The sequence below is a fragment of the Centruroides sculpturatus genome, unplaced genomic scaffold (genome assembly GCF_000671375.1).
Source record: "Centruroides sculpturatus isolate CEXI.00-Female unplaced genomic scaffold, Cexi_2.0 scaffold61, whole genome shotgun sequence".
Taxonomy (NCBI): Eukaryota; Metazoa; Arthropoda; class Arachnida; order Scorpiones; family Buthidae; genus Centruroides; species Centruroides sculpturatus.
Window position 1 is genome coordinate 178,098 of NW_019384572.1, and position 26,799 is coordinate 204,896.

The 26,799-nt window shown below is 29.5% G+C and overlaps 1 protein-coding gene across 2 annotated transcripts in view; it reads right to left on the reverse strand.

The window, feature by feature from the left end:
• Positions 1-26,799, reverse strand: part of LOC111624207 (heterogeneous nuclear ribonucleoprotein L-like) — a 91,385-nt gene that overhangs the window by 8,114 nt on the left and 56,472 nt on the right. For both annotated transcript variants that reach the window (XM_023367016.1, XM_023367015.1), the window contains 6 exons: positions 21,106-21,168; positions 18,525-18,678; positions 10,437-10,647; positions 10,011-10,132; positions 6,131-6,335; positions 3,402-3,459 (listed from right to left, as the gene is read on the reverse strand). In XM_023367016.1, coding sequence (XP_023222784.1) covers positions 3,402-3,459; positions 6,131-6,335; positions 10,011-10,132; positions 10,437-10,647; positions 18,525-18,678; positions 21,106-21,168 — 813 coding nt within the window. The remainder of the gene's footprint in view (positions 1-3,401; positions 3,460-6,130; positions 6,336-10,010; positions 10,133-10,436; positions 10,648-18,524; positions 18,679-21,105; positions 21,169-26,799) is intronic.

A 26,799-nucleotide genomic window follows, 5' to 3' on the forward strand; every position in this document is an offset into this window, starting at 1 on the left:
ACTGTAACTGATTTAGAACCGGCATGCACTGCACATTATTCTTCGCATTGCAAAATGACATTGCGCATGCGTCAGGAACTTCTGTTCGAACGAACTTCACCTGCCGTCCGGGTCAGCGATTTTAAAAAGGTAGCAACAGTAGCACGGAATTTTTCATTACTTATTCTGTGATGAAACTGAATTTTAGTCTTTTAAATTGAGATACCTAAATAAGAGGGGGGCAAAATTTTCCTCCGCCCCGGGCAGCTGACACCCACGCTACACCACTGCCCATAATATTAGCGCTTGTTCCATTTTTTACATTATAGGTGCTCTCAGACTAGCAACATTTTTCGCAAGAATAGATGATCTGGATGCGACCAAATTTCTGATCTTTTCTCCTGATTGCTTAATCGACCGAATAGTCAACTCATTTAAATTAAAATTCCTACTAATATCAGCTATCCACTCTTGATTTTTAAATCACCAAACGATCGCCTTAATATCGGGCTATAATATGGCTAATTAAATGATTAGTATAAAGTAATTTGACATTCTAAATCTATTTAATTATAATTATTAATTTACTTAAGAGATGGCATCTAACGTCTACCTCTAATGTCAAATTACTTTATACTAATCATTTAATTAGCCATATTATAGCCCGATATTAAGGCGATCGTTTGGTGATTTAAAAATCAAGAGTGGATAGCTGATATTAGTAGGAATTTTAATTTAAATGAGTTGACTATTCGGTCGATTAAGCAATCAGGAGAAAAGATCAGAAATTTGGTCGCATCCAGATCATCTATTCTTGCGAAAAATGTTGCTAGTCTGAGAGCACCTATAATGTAAAAAATGGAACAAGCGCTAATATTATGGGCAGTGGTGTAGCGTGGGTGTCAGCTGCCCGGGGCGGAGGAAAATTTTGACCCCCTCTTATTTAGGTATCTCAATTTAAAAGACTAAAATTCAGTTTCATCACAGAATAAGTAATGAAAAATTCCGTGCTACTGTTGCTACCTTTTTAAAATCGCTGACCCGGACGGCAGGTGAAGTTAGTTCGAACAGAAGTCCCTGACAGAATGTCATTTTGCAATGCAAAGAATAATGTGCAGTGCGTGCTGGTTCTAAATCAGTTATATACAAATAAATCGTAGAAGCAAAAAAATAATGAAAATAAAAAAGAAGGTCGACAGGTTGCGCAAGATATCCCCGGATGTCGAGTCGATTCCCGGACTGTCCGGATGGTAACACTATTCCGTGCTCATTTCAATCGGTCCGAATCGTAGGTGGACGAAGATATGAAATAAAATGGTTCAAATTCTTACAATATATTATTATTTATTGTGAAATTTTGCCGCTGCCTGGGGTGGGCCGCCCCTGCCGCCCTACTATGCTACGCTACTGATTATGGGTAGAAGATATGAACAAGAAACGGTTGCCTTTAAATAAAATTACACTTAAACACAAAGCCTTAAAAATATTTGATTATTTAAAACAAATGGGACAGTTGTCAGCTGCAGTGGCGTAGCATGGGTGTCAGCCGCCCGGAGCAGAAGAAAATTTCGCTGCCCCCTATTAGGTATCTCAATTTAAAACACTAAAATTCAGTTTTGTCACAGAATAAGTAATGAACAATTCCGTGTTCATTCAATCGGTCCGAATCGTAGCTGCGACAAAAATATGAAATGATATGGTTCAAATTTTTACAAGATATTATTATTATTTATTGTGAAATTTTGCCGCCCCTACTGCCCCACTATGCTATGCCACTGGTCAGCTGATGAAACCAGTGTTAAATTCGTGGCTACCAATGGCTGGTTTGGAAAATTCAAAAAAACGCCATTCAAACGCCAAGTTTTTCTCTTTTTAGAACCAAATCCCAGTTTTTGTATTGAGTTGGTGTCTCCTATAACGCGATTTCCCACAACGCGGTATTTTCAAGGAACGTATCTACCATGTTGTAGGAGGCCTACCTGTATTGATAGTGGTGCCAAGATTCAGAGACTATATTATTAATGTTTTTGTAGAATAATTTTTGTAAGCTATTTATTTGTTTTTCTTGGTCTGGCTCCACTCAGTAATAATGACAGCATGTGTGATGACAATGTATAATAATGAGAGCATAATCTATATAAAATGTGAGCCGTTACCCAATGCCTTTGTTGCTTAAACACAACTATAACAGGTTTGAAAGTAGGATTACTCGCCACTCTCATTCTTCTCTCAGGATGAAGCGAGAGGATGGAGTTGTAAGAAGTAGTGGCAGACACAAAGATGTACACAGATGTACAAAAATAACTGCTTTTATTTTAAAGGAAAACTTCTTACAATTATTAGGAGTGACTTTCTAAATGGGCAGAAGTCCAGGTGGATTTGATGGTTCCAGTGTATAGATGGGGAATCATTCAGCTCTACACTAATTACCTAATTGCCATGCACAGTAGTTTCCTTGTCTTTTGTATATTCACGATGGAAATTGCCTGTTTTATGAATCTCAACGTTTTGTCAAGATTTTCCCAGCTTAATCTTTCACCATGACATCATTTCTCCCACTTCAAGTTTGATAAAATACATTAACAAGTGAGGTGGGTTTCAGACCTCACAAATATAACTGCAGGAATAGTTATTTATTTATTATCTCTTTCTTTAATATAATAAATTAAAACTTGTTAAAATACAGAATTACAGAAATTAAATTACAGAAAATAAATATTTCAATGATTTATTCACCTTATACTAAAATTCTAATTTTTTCCTAATCTTAACTATCCCAGATTTCCATTTCATAATTATGCTGGGATAATTATGTATATAATCTGTCATAATTATGCCATTCCAAAATTATAATAGTTCTATTTAAGTGTATTTTTTCAAAGTTACTTTGGACATTCAGGATAAAATTACGAGAAAATTTTCAAATGTTGTGACCAATTTCCTCATCAGCTGCATGTGAGTTGTTGCCACTTTGGTTTTATAGTGATCTCTTATAAATTCTCACTTCTACTAAATGATATACAATATTATGAGTCAAGGAGTGTAATTAATAACTTTAAAAAGACATCTGAAAAACAGCTGCACAGATTAGGATTTGAATATACAACTCTTGTTAACCCAAAATTGCATTGTCAATTGAAGATTCTAGATTACAGAGAGGAACTGATTATATACACATTACAAATAAAACAGCTATATTGGCTTCTGCTTAGACAAAAGTCATTATACTCAAAGAACTTTATCTTCAGATAAAACAAATTTTCATACTGCAGGTACTCCATTTTAATGAGAAGTTTTTATTAAATAAAATTTATTTAGTTTAACTTAAATTATTATACACAAAATAAAATATAGCCACAATTAAAAATGAATGTATTCCAACTCAAAATTCAAATTTCCATTTTGCTTAATCTAATACTTACTTTTTGAAGGAAACATCTTGATTGTTATAGGCGATTTAACTTCAGCATCTTCAAAAACCTTCAAAGTAATATTGTTTTATCAATCATTTTTAAAATTTAAGTTGAAATAAAATAAAAATTACTTTTATAAATAAATTAATTTAAATCTTTCTTTTTATTAATAAAAATCTTTGCATTTCTTTAGGTTGTTAAAATTCAATTATATTTATTTTAAATTATCAGGATCATGAGCTAGAAAAACTTTTGTTTGCAACTAAATATCTTTATCATCAGTGCTATAATTCATTACATTTTAAAATGTAAATTATTTTTCAATAAGAGTAGAAGCATTAATATATAAGATTTTCTTGTTAACAGTTTATAAATAAGAATGAAGTAGAAATTGTTAAATATTGTCAATGGATAGAATGTAACAACTAAGGAATTTTTATAAAAACATATTTTTGTGTTTTATGTACTTTATAAATAAAAACTTTCTGAACATTTATATTACAATTAAAATGTTAACTTCTCAATGTAAAAGATATTGGACATTTCATGGAGTCAAATAATTCAAAAACATTTAAAATTCCAAAATGTGCATTAGACTTAATATTTAAAAAGTACTTCTTTATATATGAGAAAAATTACATTATTTGCATCATTTACATAATGTTTGATACTATCTTAATGAAATCAAGTAGAGGGAATAAATGTAAAATTGTATAAATATAAAAACAACCAATCATAACTGAATAGGGGCAACCAGATGGCAAGGAATTGAACCCAATATAAAGCCTTCCATGAAAATTTCTAAACCAACTTGACCTTCAACCACGATCCAGTAAAGTACCAGATTCTGCTATTACTGCTTTGGCTAACCAACTATCAAAGCCTTCATTTTAACTTTACATGCAAGAATTCTATCTATTAATGGTTTGGTAGTTCAATTAAATTAGAAAACACTGACCTAGAGCATCTAAATTTTTTTAGTGTAAAAATACGAACAGATTTACAAAATTTACATTAATTAATTATATATATATATAAAATGATGCAGTCCTTAAATAAATCAGCTAACATTTTCAGTCATCTTCAATCTTTAAAAAATATTTAACCCATAGAAACAGTCTTTAAATTCCAATGTTCCATTTCAGCTCATGAAAATCCAAATGTTTTAGTACCTCCAGGTTAGTTTCAAGTAGTTCAAGTTTAACTTTGTATATTGTCTGCCAGAGGTAAGAGTATGTTGCTGTTTGACTGCTATGTTTTGTGTATGGTATATATATCATGTTTAAAGATGTTTTTTTTAGCATTATTTCCATTTTTTACATTATTAAGTATGATTATTTTATATTATGCATTATTACACATTACTGATCACTGGGTGTGTTATAAATTATCCTAACCTGCAAAAATATTCATGAATATCTACCTAATTAAAATAACCTTTACAAAATATTAGCATAAATAAATTTATGAATTTATTGTTAACAGAGTGAAGTTTGACAAAGAATTGATGAGAAATGAAAATGGATGCAATAACAATAAAAATATTCACTCTTATTTTCAAATTAATTAGAGGCAACTTTTAACTGCAACAAAAAATAATATTTAGTAATTTTTTAATCTGTTTCATTTTAAAAGCTTTTAAAAATAATTACAAAAAAAATCACACCTTTAAAAAATCCAATAATGACATTTTTGATCAGCTTCATTGACCTCCTTCAGTTACAATAGAAAATAGAGTGTGAATACAAGTTTTAAAAACGATAACCGGAATTTTAAAATAAATGAATAATACTACAATTAATTAGATTTCTGTTAACTGGAATTCTAAAATAAATAAATAACAGAAATCTAATTAATTGTAGTATTATTTATTTATTTTAGAATTCCGGTTATCGTTTTTAAAACTTGTATTCACACTCTATTTTCTATTGTAACTGAAGAAGGTCAATGAAGCTGATCAAAAATGTCATTACTGGATTTTTTAAAGGTGTGATTTTTTTGTAATTATTTTTAAAAGCTTTTAAAGTGAAACAGATTAAAAAATTACTAAATGTTATTTTTTGTTGCAGTTAAAAGTTGCCTCTAATTAATTGCAAAGGTCAATGAAGCTGATCAAAAACACTATTATTTAGTAAATTTCATTACTGGATTTTTTAAAAGTGTAATTTTTTTTGTAATCTATCTATCCAGTTGATACAAAATTTTTAGAAATAATAATATTTTGATTAACTAAATATTTAATCAATGATATCAAAATTCTCATAAATACTATTAATTTTTATATGGGGGTAAAACAGAATACAGAATATAATCTATTTTCTTTAATTTAAATAATCAAATCAATAATTCATCATTTTTAGTTCAGTTACATTAATTATGAAGTGGTTTATGTTCAGTAAGTAAAATATTTGATCAAGTTTAACTTTGCATATTGTCACTGTTGACTGATGTTTTGTGTATGTACACAACAACAACAAAGTAATCACTTTCTTCTAAAAAAATATACCTTTTGAGAAATGTGAATTTAACATGAAAGAAGTATCAATCAAATCTTTTATTTTCAATGAAAACTATTTGGTATTTTCAAGACTTATCAAAATGCATTGGTACTTTGATTATTATTTCTATTTTTTAGCAGCAGTCATTCTTAAAATCTTTTGATAAAATGTATAACTGTATTAAAAAAATTATATTATTAACATTTATCATAAATTTAACATTTGAAAACTTTTACTTACTTTTTTCAGCTCCTCTTCCTTTATACCATATGGGGCATTAAAAAAATGCAATATTTTGGAAGGTGGCTGAATTCTATTTTTTCCAGCAGATTCTGGATTTGTAAAACGATTATTGCGATTACCCATAAAATCTTTAAAAGATGGGCTACCATCAGGAAGACTAAATGGTTGCTGAACATCATTTAAAAATGCTTGTTTAGAATATCTAAAATAAATTTTTAATTATTAAAATATATAATAATTTATTTATTTAATAATTCATTAAATTTTCTTAATAACTTATTCCATATATTTCAAATTATTAAACTATTATATCATTTATTGTAGAAAAACTGAAAAATATAACTTTAAACAAATAAAACCATATTAATTTTGAAGAAAGAAAAAACAAAAAGCCAATTTAAACATTACATTGCTATGACAACAGAATAAAACATTTGAACCAAATGGAGACATCAATTAGAATTTGTACTAGCTGAAGCTTGAGAAAATCCTAATAAAAGAATGAATGAACTTTTCTAAACCAATATGTTTTAGTTTGTTTCTGCACAATTTTTGTATATTAACTATATAATCAGTAGCAATGTTCAGCGCCCATTTGAAAAAAAAATTTGCATTTAAATTCCACAAGCATAGAGAATTAAATGTACAAAATGTAACAGAGGAAACGTTAATATTTCATGTATACATGTTATTACATCCATATATGAAATATTAATTTCTTAGATGCTTAAACAATTCAGATTAGAACACAAGAAAAACTACTAATAGAGATTTACAATAATTTTTGTGGTAAATTCAAGAATGCGTATCAATCAAACATCCACTAAACACATATGTTTAGTTTATGACTGATCCTTTTCTTTTTAATTGAAAACTATGTGAAAGACAATTCATAGCACCAAGTCTACCTGCAAGTAAACTTGTTTGATCATCTGCTATCTTGATTCTATATTCTCTGAGCTTATTCTACTTACTTTTAGTCAATGAAAGAAGTTACCTTTATAAGTTTCAAACAAACAAATTTAACATTTTCATAAATCAATGTTTTTAATCTTGAATAGAAATTGTTAGATTCCTGACAATAATACATCATTTATAGTTTTGAATCTGTCAAGCATCTTCATTTAGTACAGTAAATTACAAAATATTGTGCAATGTATAAACCCTATATAAAATTGTTTAGCTTTGTATGAATAATAATATTAAGAAAGGAATGCTGCTTCTGAAAATTTAAAACATGTTCAATCATAGCACTACATATTATATATTAACTATTTTTTCTTAAACATAAAATTTAAATTTTTAAAAAAGTTTAATTCCTTGCTGATTATTCTAGACAAACTGATTATGACAGGAATTGAATCAATCACTGATGACAATTATGAGGATATACGGGGGGGTGCAAAAGTAGGTATACAGTTGTTATGGAAAAAAACATACAGAGAGAAAATAGGAAGAAAAACATTTATTTTTATGTACAAATTAAATCACAAATAAGAAATATGAACTAATAAAAGATAAATAATAATGAACACCAAACATTTGTATTTCTCAGATTCTCAACTGTATACCTACTTTTGCACTCACCTGTATTTCTGAAGAAAAACTAAAAGTTTCTTTGGTATCTAGTGAATATTACATAAATTCAAAAACTTTTAATAATACATAGATATTCTTATATCTTTATAAGATCATAAAATAAAAACTCTTCTATGATTTTCAATAATTTATTAATTACTGTTTTATTGAAGATCTTCAATAAAACATTAATTCGAAATTAATAAAAAAAAATTTGCTTCTCCAATTTCTATAAAGATTATTGAAGATTGGAGAAGTGAGTTTTTTAATCTCATAGCCCTAATATAAAAAATTTTAATTTGTGGAATTTTAATTTAAAAAGATCTAATTAATTTCTTTTACTTAAACATAAAAAATTTCATAACACTTAAAACATTTTAAACTAAAACAAAACTGATAATTAATTTTAATAGAAGATAACTAATAATTTCTTTTATATTTAATTTCAATTATTTTCCGGCTGTTATATATAACAGGGTAAAGTATAATGATTGAAAAATGACCCCCCAAGATTTTTACATTTTTGGACTTGGAACCTTGAAACGTTGAGAAATGCAAAAATATTTGGAGTGCTGTTAGTGTGTATGTGGGGCATGATTTTGTTTACTCTCTTTAAAGCTTAATAACTCCTGTGCTTTTTGTCAAAAATTTCTGAAATTTTGCAGGGAGGTTTGTTTATTAGGAAATTGATGCTATTAAATTTTGGTGACTAAAGGTTGAGGGGGATTGTGTGAATCTCCAGTAGAGTTCAACTTAACAATTTTACTCGTCATTAGCATTTACAATGTTTTATAAAACATTGTAAATGCTGAGTAAAAATGCTGATGATGAGTAAAATTGTTATCATCATCCCTACCCTCAAAATTAAGCTTTTGGCCATTTTGTGATATATTTTATTTTAAAAACTTTTTAAATATTTAACTAACAGATGGCACCACCAAATGTTCTGGGAAAGTTAAGCAACTCATTGCTAGATTTTTATCATCATAAAATATTATTTTCAGAAAAAATTAGGATAATTTTTTAATCTCAAAATATTATCAATACAGTGGAACCCCGGTTAATGAACATAATCCGTTCCACGAGTCCGTTCGTTAACTGAAGCAATTTTCCCATAGAAATCAATGCAAATACAATTAATCCGTTCTAGACGTCAGTATTTTTGTAATTTTATTTGTAAAATGGGTTTTCTTTAATGAAAATATAGGAAAACGTGCTCATAAACAGTCGATCTAGGTTAAATTTTCGGTAAAGGGGAAAGATTTGACGGGTATAAAAACATCACATACGATCATTAAAGTTCTAAAATGACAGCTAGCAGAAACAATAGGCTAAATTATGAGCGAAAGGCTTATAGGTTTATCAACAATCTCTGATCAGAGTTGACAAACAGGTGTCAAATAAACGCCTTGGAACAAACCTTTCTCGTGACCTGATCTGGTTTCGGTTTTCACCTGGAGACAAAGAAGAAAACAACCGGGAAGCGAGGAATGGGACGCAGGACCAATCAAAAGATGAGATTCAAGGAAGAAATACTATAAAAACCTCAAATTTCAAGGTCAAAATGCAGTTTTCCTAAAAATTCTACAATGATTAATCTGTGCCATCTTCATCTGGATTAAGCCAGAAGTCGTGCCCACTAAAATTTGTGTTGTCTCTTGCGGACCACTCCAGTTGTTGCAGCTCTGTCCCCTACCATTGCTTCTGTGACCAAGCGAACCCATCTCGTCCGCTCTGGGGCTACGACTGATCAGCTTGTACTGTCATAGGACCAGCGATATGCCACTCCTCAGTGCTGAGAGAAAATACTGTAGATATGCCATTTCTAACTACCTCAAATATGTAAGCGTCTTCCTGTTCTAATAAACGATTTCACTGTAAAATACTTGTCATCTTTGTTTCCTCCACCACCACCAACGTACGAATGGACCCTAGACCATCACCGACACACGATTAACTGATTTTCCCTAAAAGTCGGCACGCTTACAAATTTGACAGAAAAAGCCATAAGTTCGTTATCTGAGACAAAATTTATCCAAAATAAAAGTTCGTTAACCGATTTGGTCGTTAACCAGGACGTTCATTAACCGGGGTTCCACTGTATTCTAATTAGAGTTGTCCACTACTTGAAAAAAATAAATTTTATCTACTTCATTTCAGTATAGATGTTCAATTTTGCATATAGACCATTAAACAATCTATTTATACAGATAATGAATAATCTGATTAATGAAACAAAATTATAAATTAATAGACAGAACTATATTAAAGAAAAAAATTTTAAATTTAAATAACTTACCCCAATTGTATTTTTGAACCAAAAAATTTAACACCATTCAAATTGGCAATAGTTCTTTCTACAGATAATGGATCACCCATTTGTATCATGGCACAGCCTTCTTTACTTTTCAAAAACTTAACCTACAAGTATTTTTAAATTAATATAAATTTATAATGAAAATGTTAAATAATAATAACTCTCTTGCCAGACACCATCTTGATGTGGTGAGAGAGCTCAGTAATTTTGATGAACCCACAGAGCTATGCCAGTTGGAGCATCTGCTCCTGATAGGATCACCAATGTAACATTAATATTGTTCATAGTAATTACTAATGTCCAGATTTATAAAATATTTCAAGATTTGTTAATTTATATTTTCTTAAAAATATTAAATTTTCCAGAGTATATAAAGAATTTTTAATAATTACTTAAGACACAACTTACTCGAACAACATTTCCATAGAGACAAAACAAATTAAACAGTCTGTCTGCATTAATTTTATCTGGAGCTAGACCATAAATCATTACAACAGACCCTTGTTGAGGTCCACCAGGACCTCCAGGTGCTGGTCCAGGTCCATATAATGGTCCACGACTTGGTGGTCCAGGTGGTGGAGGACCATCAACTCTACCATCATAAATCTCTCTCTCATACCTATTGTAAAGTACATAATTTTTAATTATAAACTGTTTATATTTTATAAATATTTAAAAAAATAAATATACATATAAAAATCATCATTGTTTATTTAACAATTAAAATTAATTTAAATATTTTAATGTAAAATAACTACATAATTACCTAAAAACCAGCAATAATTCACTTCAAAAACGAATGTTTTCTACTGTCTTGGAATCAAACCTGATGATGACCATTGAAGACAGTAGAAAACATTCGTTTTTGAAGTGAATTATTGCTAGTTTTTAGGTAATTACTAGTTATTTTATATTAATTTTCACACCAGTAATGCTGGTATAATGGATGAATATTTTAATAATTTAAAAATAACATAATAAACTGAAATTATTCAATCCATCTGATGAAATGATTTCTATTGCTTTTTCTTTTCTTTTAATTTTCTTGAAAATTAAAGGTTTAATTTTCATCATTTAATTTTTACATAAATGTTTTTGAACTAGCCAAATGGCATGGTTTTCCAAGGGGAGTATAATAGAAAGAATTATAAATCATATTAATGTTAGTGTAAGAGTAGATAAAAGAAATACAACTAAAACAGAAAAAAGAATCATCATTAAGGATAAGGCCTTTTCTAATATAATAAAATCAACAGTATAAGGTTCAAAATATTGCACTGTTAACAGAAGATCCCACAGTTATGGATATAAATGGGAAAAAATAAACACTGTAGAACAATCAAGAGAAACCAGGGATTTACATGGTAGATCTGAATGTGTTTTAATCTTCTTTCAGATACAAACACAGCCAATTTTATAGGTTCCATATTTACATTTACAAAAATAAAAATTAAAAATCATCTTGAAACTTTTAGAAATCCTAAAATTTATGTTCCTTTTACTATGCTCAAACAATGAAATTTAGAACTAATTTTAAAATAAGTTGNAGAGAGAGAGAGAGATGTAATCATTCTTTGGTAATAAAATGGAAAAAAAAATTTTGTTTGAAAGACAAAAAATGAAATTTCTATCACAATTTGTCAGGTCTGGTCCCTCACATAAACAACTTTTATTCTACTCCTTTACTCAATGAATCTAATCACTTCTAACATAATCTAGAAAAAAAAATATATGCTATTGATATATGCAGAGGCTGTGCCATACTGCATACATTAGTTTTATTTATAATCCTTCTTACTTAAAATTAAAATACAGTAGAGCGTCGTTTATCCGAAAGCATTCAAATCGGCAAATTTAAATTTTCGTTAGTGCTGTGGCACTGCAATCTTTGGCTATATCTTGGGCTATTCCAATATTTTTTTTGTTGGTGTGTGTGTGTTTTAGCTGGCAGCACTGGCACTATTGTGTGATGTTTTTCTGAGGACCGTGTGTCGTGTTGAATCGAACCTTTTTGATATGAGATCAACTTCTAAAGTTTATATTTTTTGGTTTTTATATTTTTCAATATATTTATTTTACTTAATATAAACACACATAAAAACCTTTACTTGACCAGTAAAAATATATTTAATGAAAACAACTAACGTTTTCGACTGCTTTCTCAGTCTTCCTCAGGTTTTAAATTCTGATATTCGAAAATCGTTGTGCTTAAATTTTCGAATATCAGAATTTAAAACCTGAGGAAGACTGAGAAAGCAGTCGAAAACGTTAGTTGTTTTCATTAAATATATTTTTACTGGTCAAGTAAAGGTTTTTATGTGTGTTTATATTAAGTAAAATAAATATATTGAAAAATATAAAAACCAAAAAATATAAACTTTAGAAGTTGATCTCATATCAAAAAGGTTCGATTCAACACGACACACGGTCCTCAGAAAAACATCACACAATAGTGCCAGTGCTGCCAGCTAAAACACACACACACCAACAAAAAAAATATTGGAATAGCCCAAGATATAGCCAAAGATTGCAGTGCCACAGCACTAACGAAAATTTAAATTTGCCGATTTGAATGCTTTCGGATAAACGACGCTCTACTGTATTTTAATTTTAAGTAAGAAGGATTATAAATAAAACTAATGTATGCAGTATGGCACAGCCTCTGCATATATCAATAGCATATATTTTTTTTTCTAGATTATGTTAGAAGTGATTAGATTCATTGAGTAAAGGAGTAGAATAAAAGTTGTTTATGTGAGGGACCAGACCTGACAAATTGTGATAGAAATTTCATTTTTTGTCTTTCAAACAAAATTTTTTTTTCCATTTTATTACCAAAGAATGATTACATCTCTCTCTCTCTCTCTGGAGTCATTTCCTTTCCCAAGGAACACATTGAATGTGTCACTGAGAACTACTATGAAAAATTCCCGATTGGTGAAAAAAGATATGATTTGAAGGTATTAAAAAAAAAAGTGACTCAGGGACAAGGAGAGTCCGAGAGTCTGCCAATCGCCCTCCTTGAGAAAGGATATTCGAGTGTTCACCCAATCGCTGATCCTGTCTGTCGCCATCATTCCCTCAACTGTCACTTTTTTTTTTTTTTTGACAATCAAGGTTGTCCTCCAGAAACCCTATTCGAATTTCTCCATTTAAAAGCTTGAACTTTTTTTACCCAGGTTTTTACCTCAAAAAAGCTTGAACTTTTTTACCCCAATCCACAACCATCCGACGAAGTTCAAGAATAGATGGAACAAGATATTTATCGCCACGCAAAAAATAAATGTAAACTCTCTCTTGGTCGGGGATTCGTTAACCTTAGATGACACTATATAACTATAGATACTTTAACTCGCTACTAGAAAGATAAAGAGAATTCTCGGTTACTTTGTGTAAAGATGTATATAAATAAATGAGTCTTTTTTGTTCTAATTAAGTAATAGTGTGCACTTCTTCCAATCTGCCGTATCTTATTCTCCTCCATCCCGAATCCAATCGCCATCTCTTAATTCTCCTCCATCCCGAATCCAATCGCCTGCACATGTGACCAATCGTGCAAATTCCAAAGTTGCAGTTTCTGTTCCTTCAGTGGTTTCTTTTAGTCCTGACGAGGCACTAAAGAGGTACCAACGCTCTGGTCACATTTACTTATACTACAAAGTAGTAATAAAATTTTAAAGCCAAACAATTGCTGGATTAAATTGAACTATATTAGTGCTACTTATTAATAATTAAATATGGTTATATATATTGCAGAATGATCGGTATGCTGGTCTATGTAGGGACCATGAAATCAGATATTTCTGTATGATAAAAAACTGTGGGGGCCGAGGGGTGAGGAAAAAAAAACTCAATGAACGATAATGGGCGATATATATCGTCATCGTCTCCCTTGCCATTTGGACTGCCGAGCGGTAACAATCAACGACATGTGGAAACAGTTGAGTCAGAGATAGCTGCTTCATTTACAAACAACACAATTGTTTATTAAACACGAAAGAAGCTTACAAGATTTCCACGATCTTGGAAGTTCTGCAGTGACTGAGGCCTCTGGGTCTTCCTCTCCTTTCCAAGATAGTCTCATTTTGAAGGAGTGTCCCTTGTTTGAGAATGAACCATTCCATCACGTCTCGACGACTCTGGGACAATGTGGTCGATTTCCGTTGATGGAAAGATGTCGATCCGAGGTCGGGAGATGGAGACGAAGATGGGTTCGAGACACACACACAACAACAGATCCGTCACTTGGAACTTTCAGGAGAAGAAGCCCTTGCGTCCGTGAATTTCCGGGGTTTTATCCGTTTTCTCTCAGATTCCCCTTTCTGATTGGTCTCTCCTCATCATCTGATGACAATTCGAAACCTTTCGGGGCGCGGGAGAGGTCAAAATCGAAGTTAATTCGATCTCCGATTGGAGATGGTCGACGGACTTACATTCTTCTATTGTTTAAAATTTAGCATCACATTTTCATAAAATAAAATCTCTCTCTAACTACTGTATATTTTTTCTATAAAACAATTATTTTAACACGAATTTTAGTAAGGGTTTGGACCTGTCCAGAGCCTCACAAAACCAGCATGACAGTTTAAGAGATGTTATAATCCCTCTGTAGAGAGCACACTAAAAAACAAACGAGTTTTTATTCTAAAACTGAAACTATCTGTATTACATCAAAATGTAAGATTATATGTTTAATTTCTTCATTTGTTTTCTTTTTAACGATGTAAAATACTCATAGGATAACTAAAGTGCTTTTTTACTTCTATTTTATTGTAATTCAATATAAAATGCAAAAATAAGTGTGAGAGTCCAGAGACGGAATAATTTTATTTATTTTAGTAAAATTTTTTTTAAAAAAGTATTAAATTGATGTCAAAATTGACACAGTTCTATCAATTTCGTGAGAAAGGAAAGTAAAACTTCCTTTAAAGCTGTTATCACGCATCAGGAAGAATATCCCATATGATTCAAATCCCAAACCCCAATTGGAGAGAAATTACAAACTCAGGGCCAATGATGATAGTAAGAAACTACCATAAAAGAAGCAGACGGCCATAGAAATGGATGGCCAGGAATAAAACCCCACCATAAGGAGAACAAAGTCTAGCTCTGGCTCCTCATTTGCATCCAACCCACCTACGTCTCCATACCAAAAGGAATCTACACATCGTATCAATTAGACCAGAGGTATTATTATTTAGATCCTATTGTAAACTCTCTTTTGGTATTTTAGAGGTGTACCTAGTTTTTAGATTATTTCCTTTGTACTTCATATACATATATATATGAAGTACAAAGGATATAATATATCCTTTATATATAAGTAACAATAAAAATTTAATGTATATATATATATTAGTGTATAAGTCCAGATAATTTACTGTCAATTTCTGAAATTTAATATGCTTATGTGAGAATACGGGTGATGATAAAACCTTCTAGTTGTTGCGACATTAAGATTCACTCACTTTGTCAGTGGATGGTGTTTAGGAGGGTCTTTGCATTGATTGGGAGAGCCATAAGTAAGTTTCAATTATTGCATTTTCAGATGTCCGTATAAACCAATTGAACAGACAAATTGATTAACAAGTAACAATAAATACAATAAAAATTTAATGGATATATATATATGTTAAGCAATTTGTCTGTTCAATTGGTTTATACGGACATCTGAAAATGCAATAATTGAAACTTACTTATGGCTCTCCCAATCAATGCAAAGACCCTCCTAAACACCATCCACTGACAAAGTGAGTGAATCTTAATGTCGCAACAACTAGAAGGTTTTATCATCACCCGTATTCTCACATAAGCATATTAAATTTCAGAAATTGACAGTAAATTATCTGGACTTATACACTAATTAACATCCCCGTTATATAAAATTTGAGAGGAAGGTGTTATTTTTAAGGTCAGGATAGATGGTCAGTGTAGCCCATATTGACTAACCACTACTACTAATGTCAATAAGCCATTAATTGTTTTATTGCTGTAAACAAAAACTCTCTTCTTGATTTTAAGTCAGTCAAATTATAATGTTATTATTTTGTTCTAATCAGAAGAATGTTTTCTTTAACATTTAATTAACAACTAATTTTCTTACATTTGATTAATTTTATTTTTTAGTCACAGTTTAATGGCATGCCAGTAACCCCAGGGTTTCCAGCATGCTGGTCTCCTCCAGTTTTATGCATCATGCCAGTCATTCTGCAAAAATACAGTATATATAGCCAGCTGAGTTCCATGGTGATGATTATAGGCCATTGGCACTGAGTCATCCCCATTTGGCATGAGTATGGTTATTGGGCGGGCAGCAATTTGAAAAAATTGATGACCTATAAATCCCACTGTTGTCTGTTCTTTAATCTCAAGAATAAAGAGTTAGATAGATGAAATCCAAGACTGGTATGGAAACCTTAGGGACAGGAGGCACCAATTAACTATATATGAACTTCTGATGCAAACCAGAAGTCACGTTATTTCAATTCAAAACTTTTTCCCTGAAAGCAGTTAATAGATGATAGGGGCAAGACATTACAGTACTAATTTGAGGTAGAGAGCATATATTTTAAATTAAATATATTAAAAACATGATTAAAAATGCTTATTTATTAATTGCTTATTTATTTATTGAATTCTACACCAGTAATATCATGAGGATTATGGTGACATTGTCACAATTTTTAATCATATTTTTCACAGCTTGGCATTGTGACATTGTCACAATAAATAATTGCTTATGTCTAAATTAATATGTTTGGAAGTGAAGAATTGGACAAAAGAACTGGCAATGCATCTAGAGTAGGGGGGTCACCAAACTTTTTTACAGCAGGCCAGATAACTGAGAGAATGAGAGTGCAGGCCACATAACCATTTTGTTCAATATAGTATACTGAATACACAAAAAATAAAGACAACCAACTTATTTATCTACCAATACAAACACAATCACTGCAGCAAGCATGTAATCACTTTTCTTAGAAACTTCATTGCAGGTACTTGCCAAATGCACTGTGATATCCATAGTCGCAAAAAGTCGGCAAGTTTTTTATTTCCCTAATTTTACTAAAAATTATATTACTGTCAGATGCAAAAATTAGATTGGACCAATTTTGGCATTTTTACTTACACTTATTTTAATTTTTTCTACATAGTAAGTTTATCTACAAACTATGATATTTCCAAATAAATAATTATATTTTAGCTCAAATTAGCTATATTTTGTGGCAAAGTGTGGAAACAGTCGGATGAGCTGACCTCGCAGGCTGTAGTTTGGTGACCACCATTCTAGACTGTAAGCAGCAGTTACAGGTTTGAATTTAATTCCAAGATAATCCTTTTCTTCCAAAAGTTTCTAAATTATTTAATAAATATTAATTTAATCATAATTAGAAAAGGTTATGGAAGAAAAGAATTGGTCTGAAACAGTACTTGAATCTGTAACTCCCGCTGACCATGCGGACACATTGCCAATTATGCTATGTGGACTTCCATCCAATCTTCACTTCCAGAACTATTAATTTAGATACAACCATACTGGTTACTCAAGGCACCAACTGAAGACAACTTCAGTACCCAGTAACATTTAATTAATAAAAAGTAATTATTTATTGTGACATTGTCACAATGCCTGACTGCAATTTTTAATATTTTTAATTTATTTAATTTAAAATATATGCTCTCCATCTAAAATTAGTAGTGGCTTGCCCCTGTACATCATACTTTTCCTTTAACAATAGAGTTGTGCCAGTCATCTATTAACTCCTTTCAAGGGAAAAGTTTTGAATTGAAATAATGCGACTTTCAGTTTACATCAAAAATTCATATATAGTTAACCGGGGCCTTCTGCCCCTAAAGTTTCTGTATCTGGTCTCATCTTTCATCTAGATAACTCTGTTCTCGAGATTAAGGAAAGACAGATGGATGATAGTAGGAATTTATAGGTCTACAATTTTTTCAAATTGTAGCCCAATTAGTAGCATTAATATAGCTTGAGGTAATTTAGATATCATTTGGCTTTAACAACATCCAATGTTAAGTTTATAAAAATTTTGTTAAAATTTTCCTATAATTTTAATCATGATATTAAAATTGTGAAAAATTAGCTTAATATATAAAACTTCATTATTAGCTTAATAAAAACCTTGGATTTGTTTTTTAATTATTATTGCTCCGATTTAAATTTATTCAATTTCCCTGATCTATTAAGATTGATGTACATCATTAAGTCTAACTGNTAACAACAGATGGCACCACCAAATGTTGCTGGGAAAGTTAAGCAACTTGTTGCTTGATTTTTTTGAAATTGTAGATGAATTCATTTTGACATTGCTTTAGAAATTCATTCATTATGTAGATAAAATAAAGATGAAAATAAGCTCAAATGAAAGAATTTGTTTTTACATGAATCTGATAGCCTCTTAGCTATTCAGCAGTTTATATATTAAGGATTAAATTAACTGATAAATATGAAAATAATAATTCTTTTTTATTTACCTGCCATATCTATCTGGAAGTGGACTACCATAACGAGTCTGAGGCCTAGGAGGAGGACCATAATCACTTCCATATCCATGCACTGGACGTGAACCATAACCATCATATGATTCTCTCTCTGGATATGCTGGTGGCCCTCTAGGAGCTCCATCTCCTACATTAAATAAATATTCTGTTAGAAGAAAAATAATATTTTTTCTTTGATGATGTTAATTTTTAAGTGATTATAAGATGAGATTTTCTCAATGAAAATAACAATCAGAATTATATTCCATTAAGTTATCAACTTCTCATATAATATCTTTAAAAATTTCTAATTGATGATAATTGAAATTTATGTAGCACCTAATCAATAAAAATTTCTCATTAAATGTAACATTCTAATAAGAACATTTTAAAATTACAATGAATCAACAAATTAACAAAGAAAGAATAAACACCATCCAGTAACTATATTGAATAAGGTTTAAAGAAAAAATATATCACAAAATTTATTAGAGTACTTTCAACTTTTCAAACATGGAAGCTTCTTCAGTAAATGAAATACAATTTAATAATTTAATGACTTTTTGAAGATTGTCTCATTATAAAATTATTTATAAAGATTTTTTCCACTACAGCTTTATTAAGAGAAGCAAAAGTAAAATAATGTTATGGGTACAATGATAAAAAATAATTAGTAAGACTATAAATGTGGACCATTAGAGCTAATTAAAAAATATTTTAAAGCAAATATCTGAAATTTTTCAAGATTTCAACAAAATTCTACTTGAAATTTTATTTATTATCATAAGCAAATTCTCAGCATTTACAAACTGTAGACATATATTTGGAAAGTTTTATAAATACTGTAAGATGATTGAATCTACTGAACATAACAATAATGTTCTCCATATTAATATTCATCATCACTTCTCAAATAGTCAAATTTATAAATTTTCTTTCCGATAATTTTTATATATAAATGTTTATTAAGATTTATTTTATTCTAAATGGATTAATCTTCAAATTATTTACTAAGTCATGAAACTATATTCAAAGAAATTTTAGTTTGCAACCTTTATTTTTAGAATTCTAAAATCAAATAGTGAACTTCTAAATCTAATGTTAATTAAAGTAAAACTGTTAGCATTACTTTACAATATCTTATTTTTATTTTATCTTTTTTTATGAAATACACTAAAATTTTTCATATTTAATTATTATATAGTTGTTAAATTATAAACAAACTAAATTTTTGAAATTGTTCCAGCTTTATCATAAATTATAATAATGAATTATTTAGTAATGTTAATCTTAACTTTTTAATAAATAATCTGTTTCTTTTCTTATTAATTGTATTTTGTCATTTTTTTATGCATGTTTCACACAAAATTCAATCTTCTTCACATTTCTAGTTTATTAATTTCTTATTTAAAAATCCCATTACTACTCAATATGTTTTCTGAAATTAAATTATTTTTAAGAAAAGGGATTAGAATTTTCTTTAGACATTCATTTTGGTACATATCAGCATCAATTGCAAGAGATTCCTTTTTAAAAAATGGCTTTGAAACACCTGCTGATGAAATATCAATGTACAACATGACTTTTGTTTCATATTTCTTCTTAAATTTGTACTTCACTTTAGGAGGTGCTTGATTTTCATTGCTTGCATTTGCTGCCGGAGAGAGAAAAGTACTTTGTCATACAAAATGAACATTTTGTTTCCAAAATTTATTACCAGCCATCTGCATTGTGTTTGGATTTCACCAATTTTTTCTGCAGTGTACTCTTGGGTCCTCTTCTTCTTTTCTTTATGCCCATCTTTTAGGTGTCTTACCTATGTATGATCAATGACAACTAAACCTCTTAGCTGCCTCCATCTGGCTAACTGCATCTTTATTGTCAAATATTTGCACAATGCTCTTTGGTTTTAGCATTCATAACAACTGGCATAAATAATGTACAGTTGATTTGTTATGGCTTTCAGCTAAAAAATGCTCCACCACCAATTTTTTTGCCATTTTTCTGAACTGACTCAATAAGTTCAAAAACTTCACATGCTATAACTGAGCATGTGTAATGATGTAATTTTTGGAATGAAGATTTTAAAATCATCTTTTTGACTTCAAAAGTTATGATGCTTTAAACTCTGTCCAGATTTTTTGTCTCATTCTGTTAGCTTATCTCAAAACTCTGATTTTCATTAATTAAAATAATTTGAAATCAATATATAAAACATTAATTCTAAAAACTGCAACACAAATTTTTATAAAAGCTATGTCTGAAAAAAAATTCTAAAATAATAATTATTTAAAAATACATTAAAGTAAGTATGACTAATATAAAAAAGTTATTAAATTAATTTATCATTTAAATGCTAGACTATAAGAGCATTATAAAGATTAGCAATAGGGACATAACAGAATTTAAAAAGTAAAGCTGCTTACTCAATATTCAAAAACGTCTACTGATAAATTTGATAGATATACGGAAAAAAGTATCTTGGATTTTAATACATTTGCAATAAAATTGATAATTTTTAGCCTTTTATAAATAAAAAAGTAATATATTTAGAAAGTTTTACTAAATAACTTACGATAAGGTGGTGACCCATAACCTCTAGGTTCTTGCAATAAAGCAGGTCTATCACTGATTTTACCTATTATATTGAAAAAAGTGAAAAAGTTATACATTTTCCAAATACATAAACAGTATTCAGAACAAAACAGAAAACCTTCAAATATTTTCAAACTTCAATTAAATTAATAAATTATGTTTTCAATTTATCAGAAGTGGCAAAAGCAAATCATCAAACTGTTCAACTAAAATGAACAGTATTTATAAGAAAAAGGATAAAGTTTAACAAAAATTATATTTTCAAAACATATAAATTTTATTTTTCAGAAGATTCAGTTAAAAAACTGAATTCAAGCACAAAAGAATAAAAAACATTTTTTTTTTAATATTCAAAAACTATCTAAATACATTTACTCAGAAGCTTTCATTCAAGCTTAATATTTGTAATGAAATCAGCATTAACATAAAAAGTTAACTAAAAATAGACTAAAAGCCTTTTTTTTTTTAAATATATTCAACAGAATAAAATTATTCAAATATAGAACAATATATACTAATAACTGCAATTTAGTAAATATAAAATACATTATTGAAATTATAAGTCATTATTTTTTTTACATACAAGAGCTGTGTTCTTTTCATTAACTGATTCAATTTTTATTTTTAATATAAAACACTCATCCTCTTTTGACTTTCTCATTAATTTAGATGTCCAAAATTACTTCTTGGTTAAAATCTTACATTCAACAGTACACAAGTGTTTGAAGTTTCTTTCAGTTTTAGATCCTTTCCATATCAAACAAATGTGGAAACAGAAATAATTTAATTCAATAAGATCGAAAAACTATAATTATTTAAAAGGGCTTATTTCTAGAGCCTTTCCACATTGCTGTTTGATAATATACGATGTAGTAATAATTTTGACTTATTTTTTTTTTTATTATTAATACCTATAAACTATTTATAATTCATCCAGCTTTTTAAATTTATATAATCTCTCTAAAATAAGAGAGATTATATAAATAGCTTTATAGCATGGTAATAGTCACCAAATATCTATATACAAGACAATTTGCTCTAAAATCCAATATTTTATATTATTTCAATGATATACCATATTGTATTGATATATACAGTAAATAAAGGTCTAATAGAAACCATATTTTGAAAATGTTTAAGTCCAGTGGGCTTTTAATAGGGACAATATGATTTAATTGAAACTGAACTATATTATACAGCAGAATTTGCTATTGTAATCATAATCACAGGTATCATTAATTATTTAATGTTATCAAACTTAGCATATCTTAAAACATGCAAGTTAAAATACATTTATAAAATTCCACTTATACTAATCAGAATTTCAATTATAATTATCAGTAATTTCAGGTAAATTAGAAGTTTTAAGCTGTCTTTTACACCAGTCCTCAATATACAGTTGGTAATCATTATCAGTTACTAGTTATCACTATCAGTCTTAATCAATGTTTTAAGTATTAAATGATTTCTACACTTGAGTAAATAATTATTAAATTTAATCTGCTCACAGTATAGTTTGTATCATTTTAATATCAAATTCAATAAAATCAAAATTTCCATTAATTGTAAGACTTATTTACTTTCTCTTTCTATTATCAGTCAGTTATCATTATCAGTATCAATGTCCCAAAGTAAGTACAATAAGCAGATTTTATTTGTAATGAAAAAATATTGCATTTAAAGAAAGAATGCTGAATTATTGATTCAGTAATTATATCTAATTTCCCTACTTAAATATCAATCCTAAATATTATTAAAGTTTCTTTAAAAGTAGTGTTAAAAAATAGCCTCAACAATCCCTAGAATAGTTTTATAGGACTTGGCTAAAAACTCTACATCACCATCCAATAATTCATAGATTTTGATCTGATTTTATTGGTTATATTCATCATCATCATCCTCTTCCTTCTGTTCCAACCTTTTGCAGGATAAGTCAATCTTTTATATCTATCATCATCATTCCAAAGCTGATATTCTTCCATTCTGTCCCATCTTTCCAATTTTCTTACATCATTTTTTTTACCTATTCTCTCTATCTTTTTCTACTTTTATTTCTAACATCATTCTTCAAAAGCTATATTTATTCATTGTTTTTATATGACAATCATTTCATTCTGTACAATATTTTTTTCTATATTTACATTTTTTTACTTTTTCTTTCATAAAACATTTTTGATTCCGTATCCTCTTGTTTTTTCCAATAATGTCCTGAAAAATTTTTCACTAGTAACTGAATCCTGCTTTTATTTTTTAATGATAAATATTAGATTTTTAATCCATAGATTAGGATTGGAAAAAATAAGGACTGTATAGCAGTTGCTAACATTTAGGCATATTTTTGAAGATTAAAGTAATCTACATACTTCTGTGAAATCCAGAATTTTTACCAAATTTTCCGATTAATATCCCGCAGTTTCCTAAACCTCCAATTTAATTTTCCTTTAAATTCTAAACTAAAATCTAACTTAAAAAAATGGAAAAATTCCGATCTCCCCTTTCGTTTAAAGTAAACATCCGTCCATTTCGAAACTAATCCCACATTCCAACTCCAAAGTTGATAGTTAGCATGGGCCCGGAAACAACTTTGACCCATCCGCGTACCATTTACCTCACAACAATTGGTCACATGACCATTCTCCCACACCGAACTTATAAAAACCCCTTCCTTCCCCTTCTCAGGGGAGTCGTTCATCCGCCGTCACTTTTAAAACTGTGTCCTACGAATATTGTGTCCGATTAATATACTGTGTCCTATCGATATTGTGTCCTGAAGAAAAATTATCATCCTTATCCTACCAACCCGTTGGATATCAAAACCATTTTCCTTAAGAATATTTAAAGACATAAAGAGGTATGGAACAAATTTTTGTGAACTCTCTCTCGGTCCTTCGCGTTTCAGGGACTCAGATTTTTCCCTTTGAAATTACTTATTGTAATTAATTAGTTATCGTATCTATGTAGCTAATAAATCATTGTTATCCTGTTAAATTGGTGTCCTCGTTTGCTCGTATATCGCCTGTCATCTTACCGACGCACTCCTCCCTCCGCCACTCGACCTGAACCATTAAAGCCCGTTACAGCGGGAAAAGAATCCTTCCATCCATCCTGACAGTGAAAAGGTTTAACAACCTGTTGCCGGATCAGGAGACCTACACCCTCCCCGGCGGTTCACACTTCCATAAAACACTGAGAAATTCTATAGTTATATTCCATCATTTTCTGCTATTAAAGATTATTTTTCCTCTTCACTTTTAGCTTTAAAATACTTCATAGAAGAAATGTTGCTTCACAATGGATTTTTATCACAAGCACACAATATGTATGAAATTCTCAACCAACAAATCTTATATGCATTTGGAGCTAGAACTATTTAAAATGACTAAGAAAAACCTTTCTCACTTTGTTTTTGGCCATTTAAACACTGAGTACTTAGTGCTTAAATGGCTAGAAACAAAGTGAGAAAGGTTTTGTCTTAGTCACAACAAATCTTCAATTGGAAATTCACATATCCAGTCAAGGAGAAATAGGCTGGTGTTAGATATTGTAAGGAGCAATCTACAACTCACAATTTGCCTCAGCTTATTCCCCTGGTAAATAAAAAGTTTTAGTTTTGATTTCAGTTTAGTTTCATTAAAGGGATACATAACAGCCACATGATACAAGATAATATATCTTGTATATATTAGTCATTTCCTCCAACTTAAAAAACAAAAAATGCTTTTTAGGCTTTTAATTCTTTTTAACAAGGTATAAACATATTACTATTTCAATCATATTACTATGTATAGTTCCTAAATATATAAGATATTCATTATCAAAAATGAAAAATGCTTTTAAATTGTTTAATGCTTTTGACAAGCCTTAGTAATGTAAATGAATGAGTTGTTCATATTTTAACAAAACTTTCACATCCTATTCAAAATATCAAATTTAAAGAAAAAACAAACACAAAGAAAAAATCTTTATTTAATATTCTTAATTCTTTCAGTCTTTTATAATCAGCATTGAGATATATATCACACATTAATTTTTTAAATTGCATTCTATTTTCCATTTCAAATTAAATTTATTAAATTCAAGCACAGATTTCAAAATAAACAATATCAGTATCCTATATAAATTTATTCTTGCACTGAAAGATTCACTTGAATTTATTATGTGCATATGAAAAATACATGTCAGAATTTGCAATTTACATTAAGAATCTTCTGCTTATTTTCATCAGTTACTCTGAGTAGTTCTTTCATTTCTGAAACTTTATTCTATTGGGACTAAAGGCACAGTTTTAGTTTCAAATATATATTTTCATTACTTTATTTAATATTCATTAACCTATTAACTTTTTAATTTTGAATAAGATGATTCTCATATTATAAAAACCTCTCAAGGAGAGTGTCAGACATTTGGATCTCCAATTCAAACAAAATTTAGTAAGCATGTAGCACTAAACACAAACAGCTCCTCGTCCAAACAAAAAAAGGACTCTTTTATGTCATTAAATAAAAGTTTAATCTAGAGAGATTTGTTTTTCGGTAAACAGGAAATGACAACAAATTTTTTAATCTCTTGTTTATAAGCTTTAAACATAAAGAATAATACTGTAATAATAACAATGCTAATGATGCAATAAAATATTAAAATAATTATGTTACACATTAAAAAAAAACTAAAATTGAGAAGGTTCAAGCCTGTATCATGTAACTCCAGTACGTAGCATTTTATCCACTAAGCTATCACTGTTCCACTGCAAAGTAAAACTTGTAAAGACATATGCTAAATATTGAATTTTCAAAGTTTGTTTTTCAGAAATGCTTGAGAAGTGGATCCTATTATTTGGACAAGAAGCTGTTTGTGTTTAGGGCAAGTTTCATTTGAATCAGAAACCTTAATGTCTGACGTTTCCTTGTCAATGATGCATGCAAAAAAAATAGTTTTAGAAAAAATAAGCAATCGTATTTCTTGACCAAATACAATTACAGTCGACCCCTCTATAACGTGCGTTCCTATAACGACAATTCCTATAACGTAGCGAAAAAATTGTAGCAACATTCGTATAAAGTACCTCCTATAACGTCGTTTCACGACAAGATTGATAGAATCTGGACCAATAGTGGATGAGCAGCCGAACTACTTTCCTCCGACCCTGCGCCACGCTACGGAGCGGCTAAATTGAGTTTGCTATCGTCTGTACAATATTATATATAAATTACATATAAATTAGATACTGTACATATAATTATATATTAATTATATATAAATTAGGTACTGTATATATAATTATATATTAACTTATTGTAACTTGTATTTAATTATAATAATAATTAAATACGTAATTTCCGCCGTCGAGCGTGGCGCCGCGCTATGGAGATTTTAGGTACTAAGTTGAGTTTATTATCGTCTGTTCAGTATGTAAATTAGGTACCGTAAGTCTAATACAGCACTAATTTTATACATTTCTTGTGAAAGAAACACTTCTTATTCAACGGCCATAAAAATTATTTATATTAATGATGTCTCCAAAGGTCAAGTTATTTTTCTGCGAAAAATTATTTATCAGAAATCGCGGCCGCCGTTTCGTGTGCTGTTCCGCGACGATGACAAGCTTTGAACAACGGGCGTAGTCGAATGGTGCACACTCGGTAAGTAATCCTATAATTTTTTGTTTATAGCATAG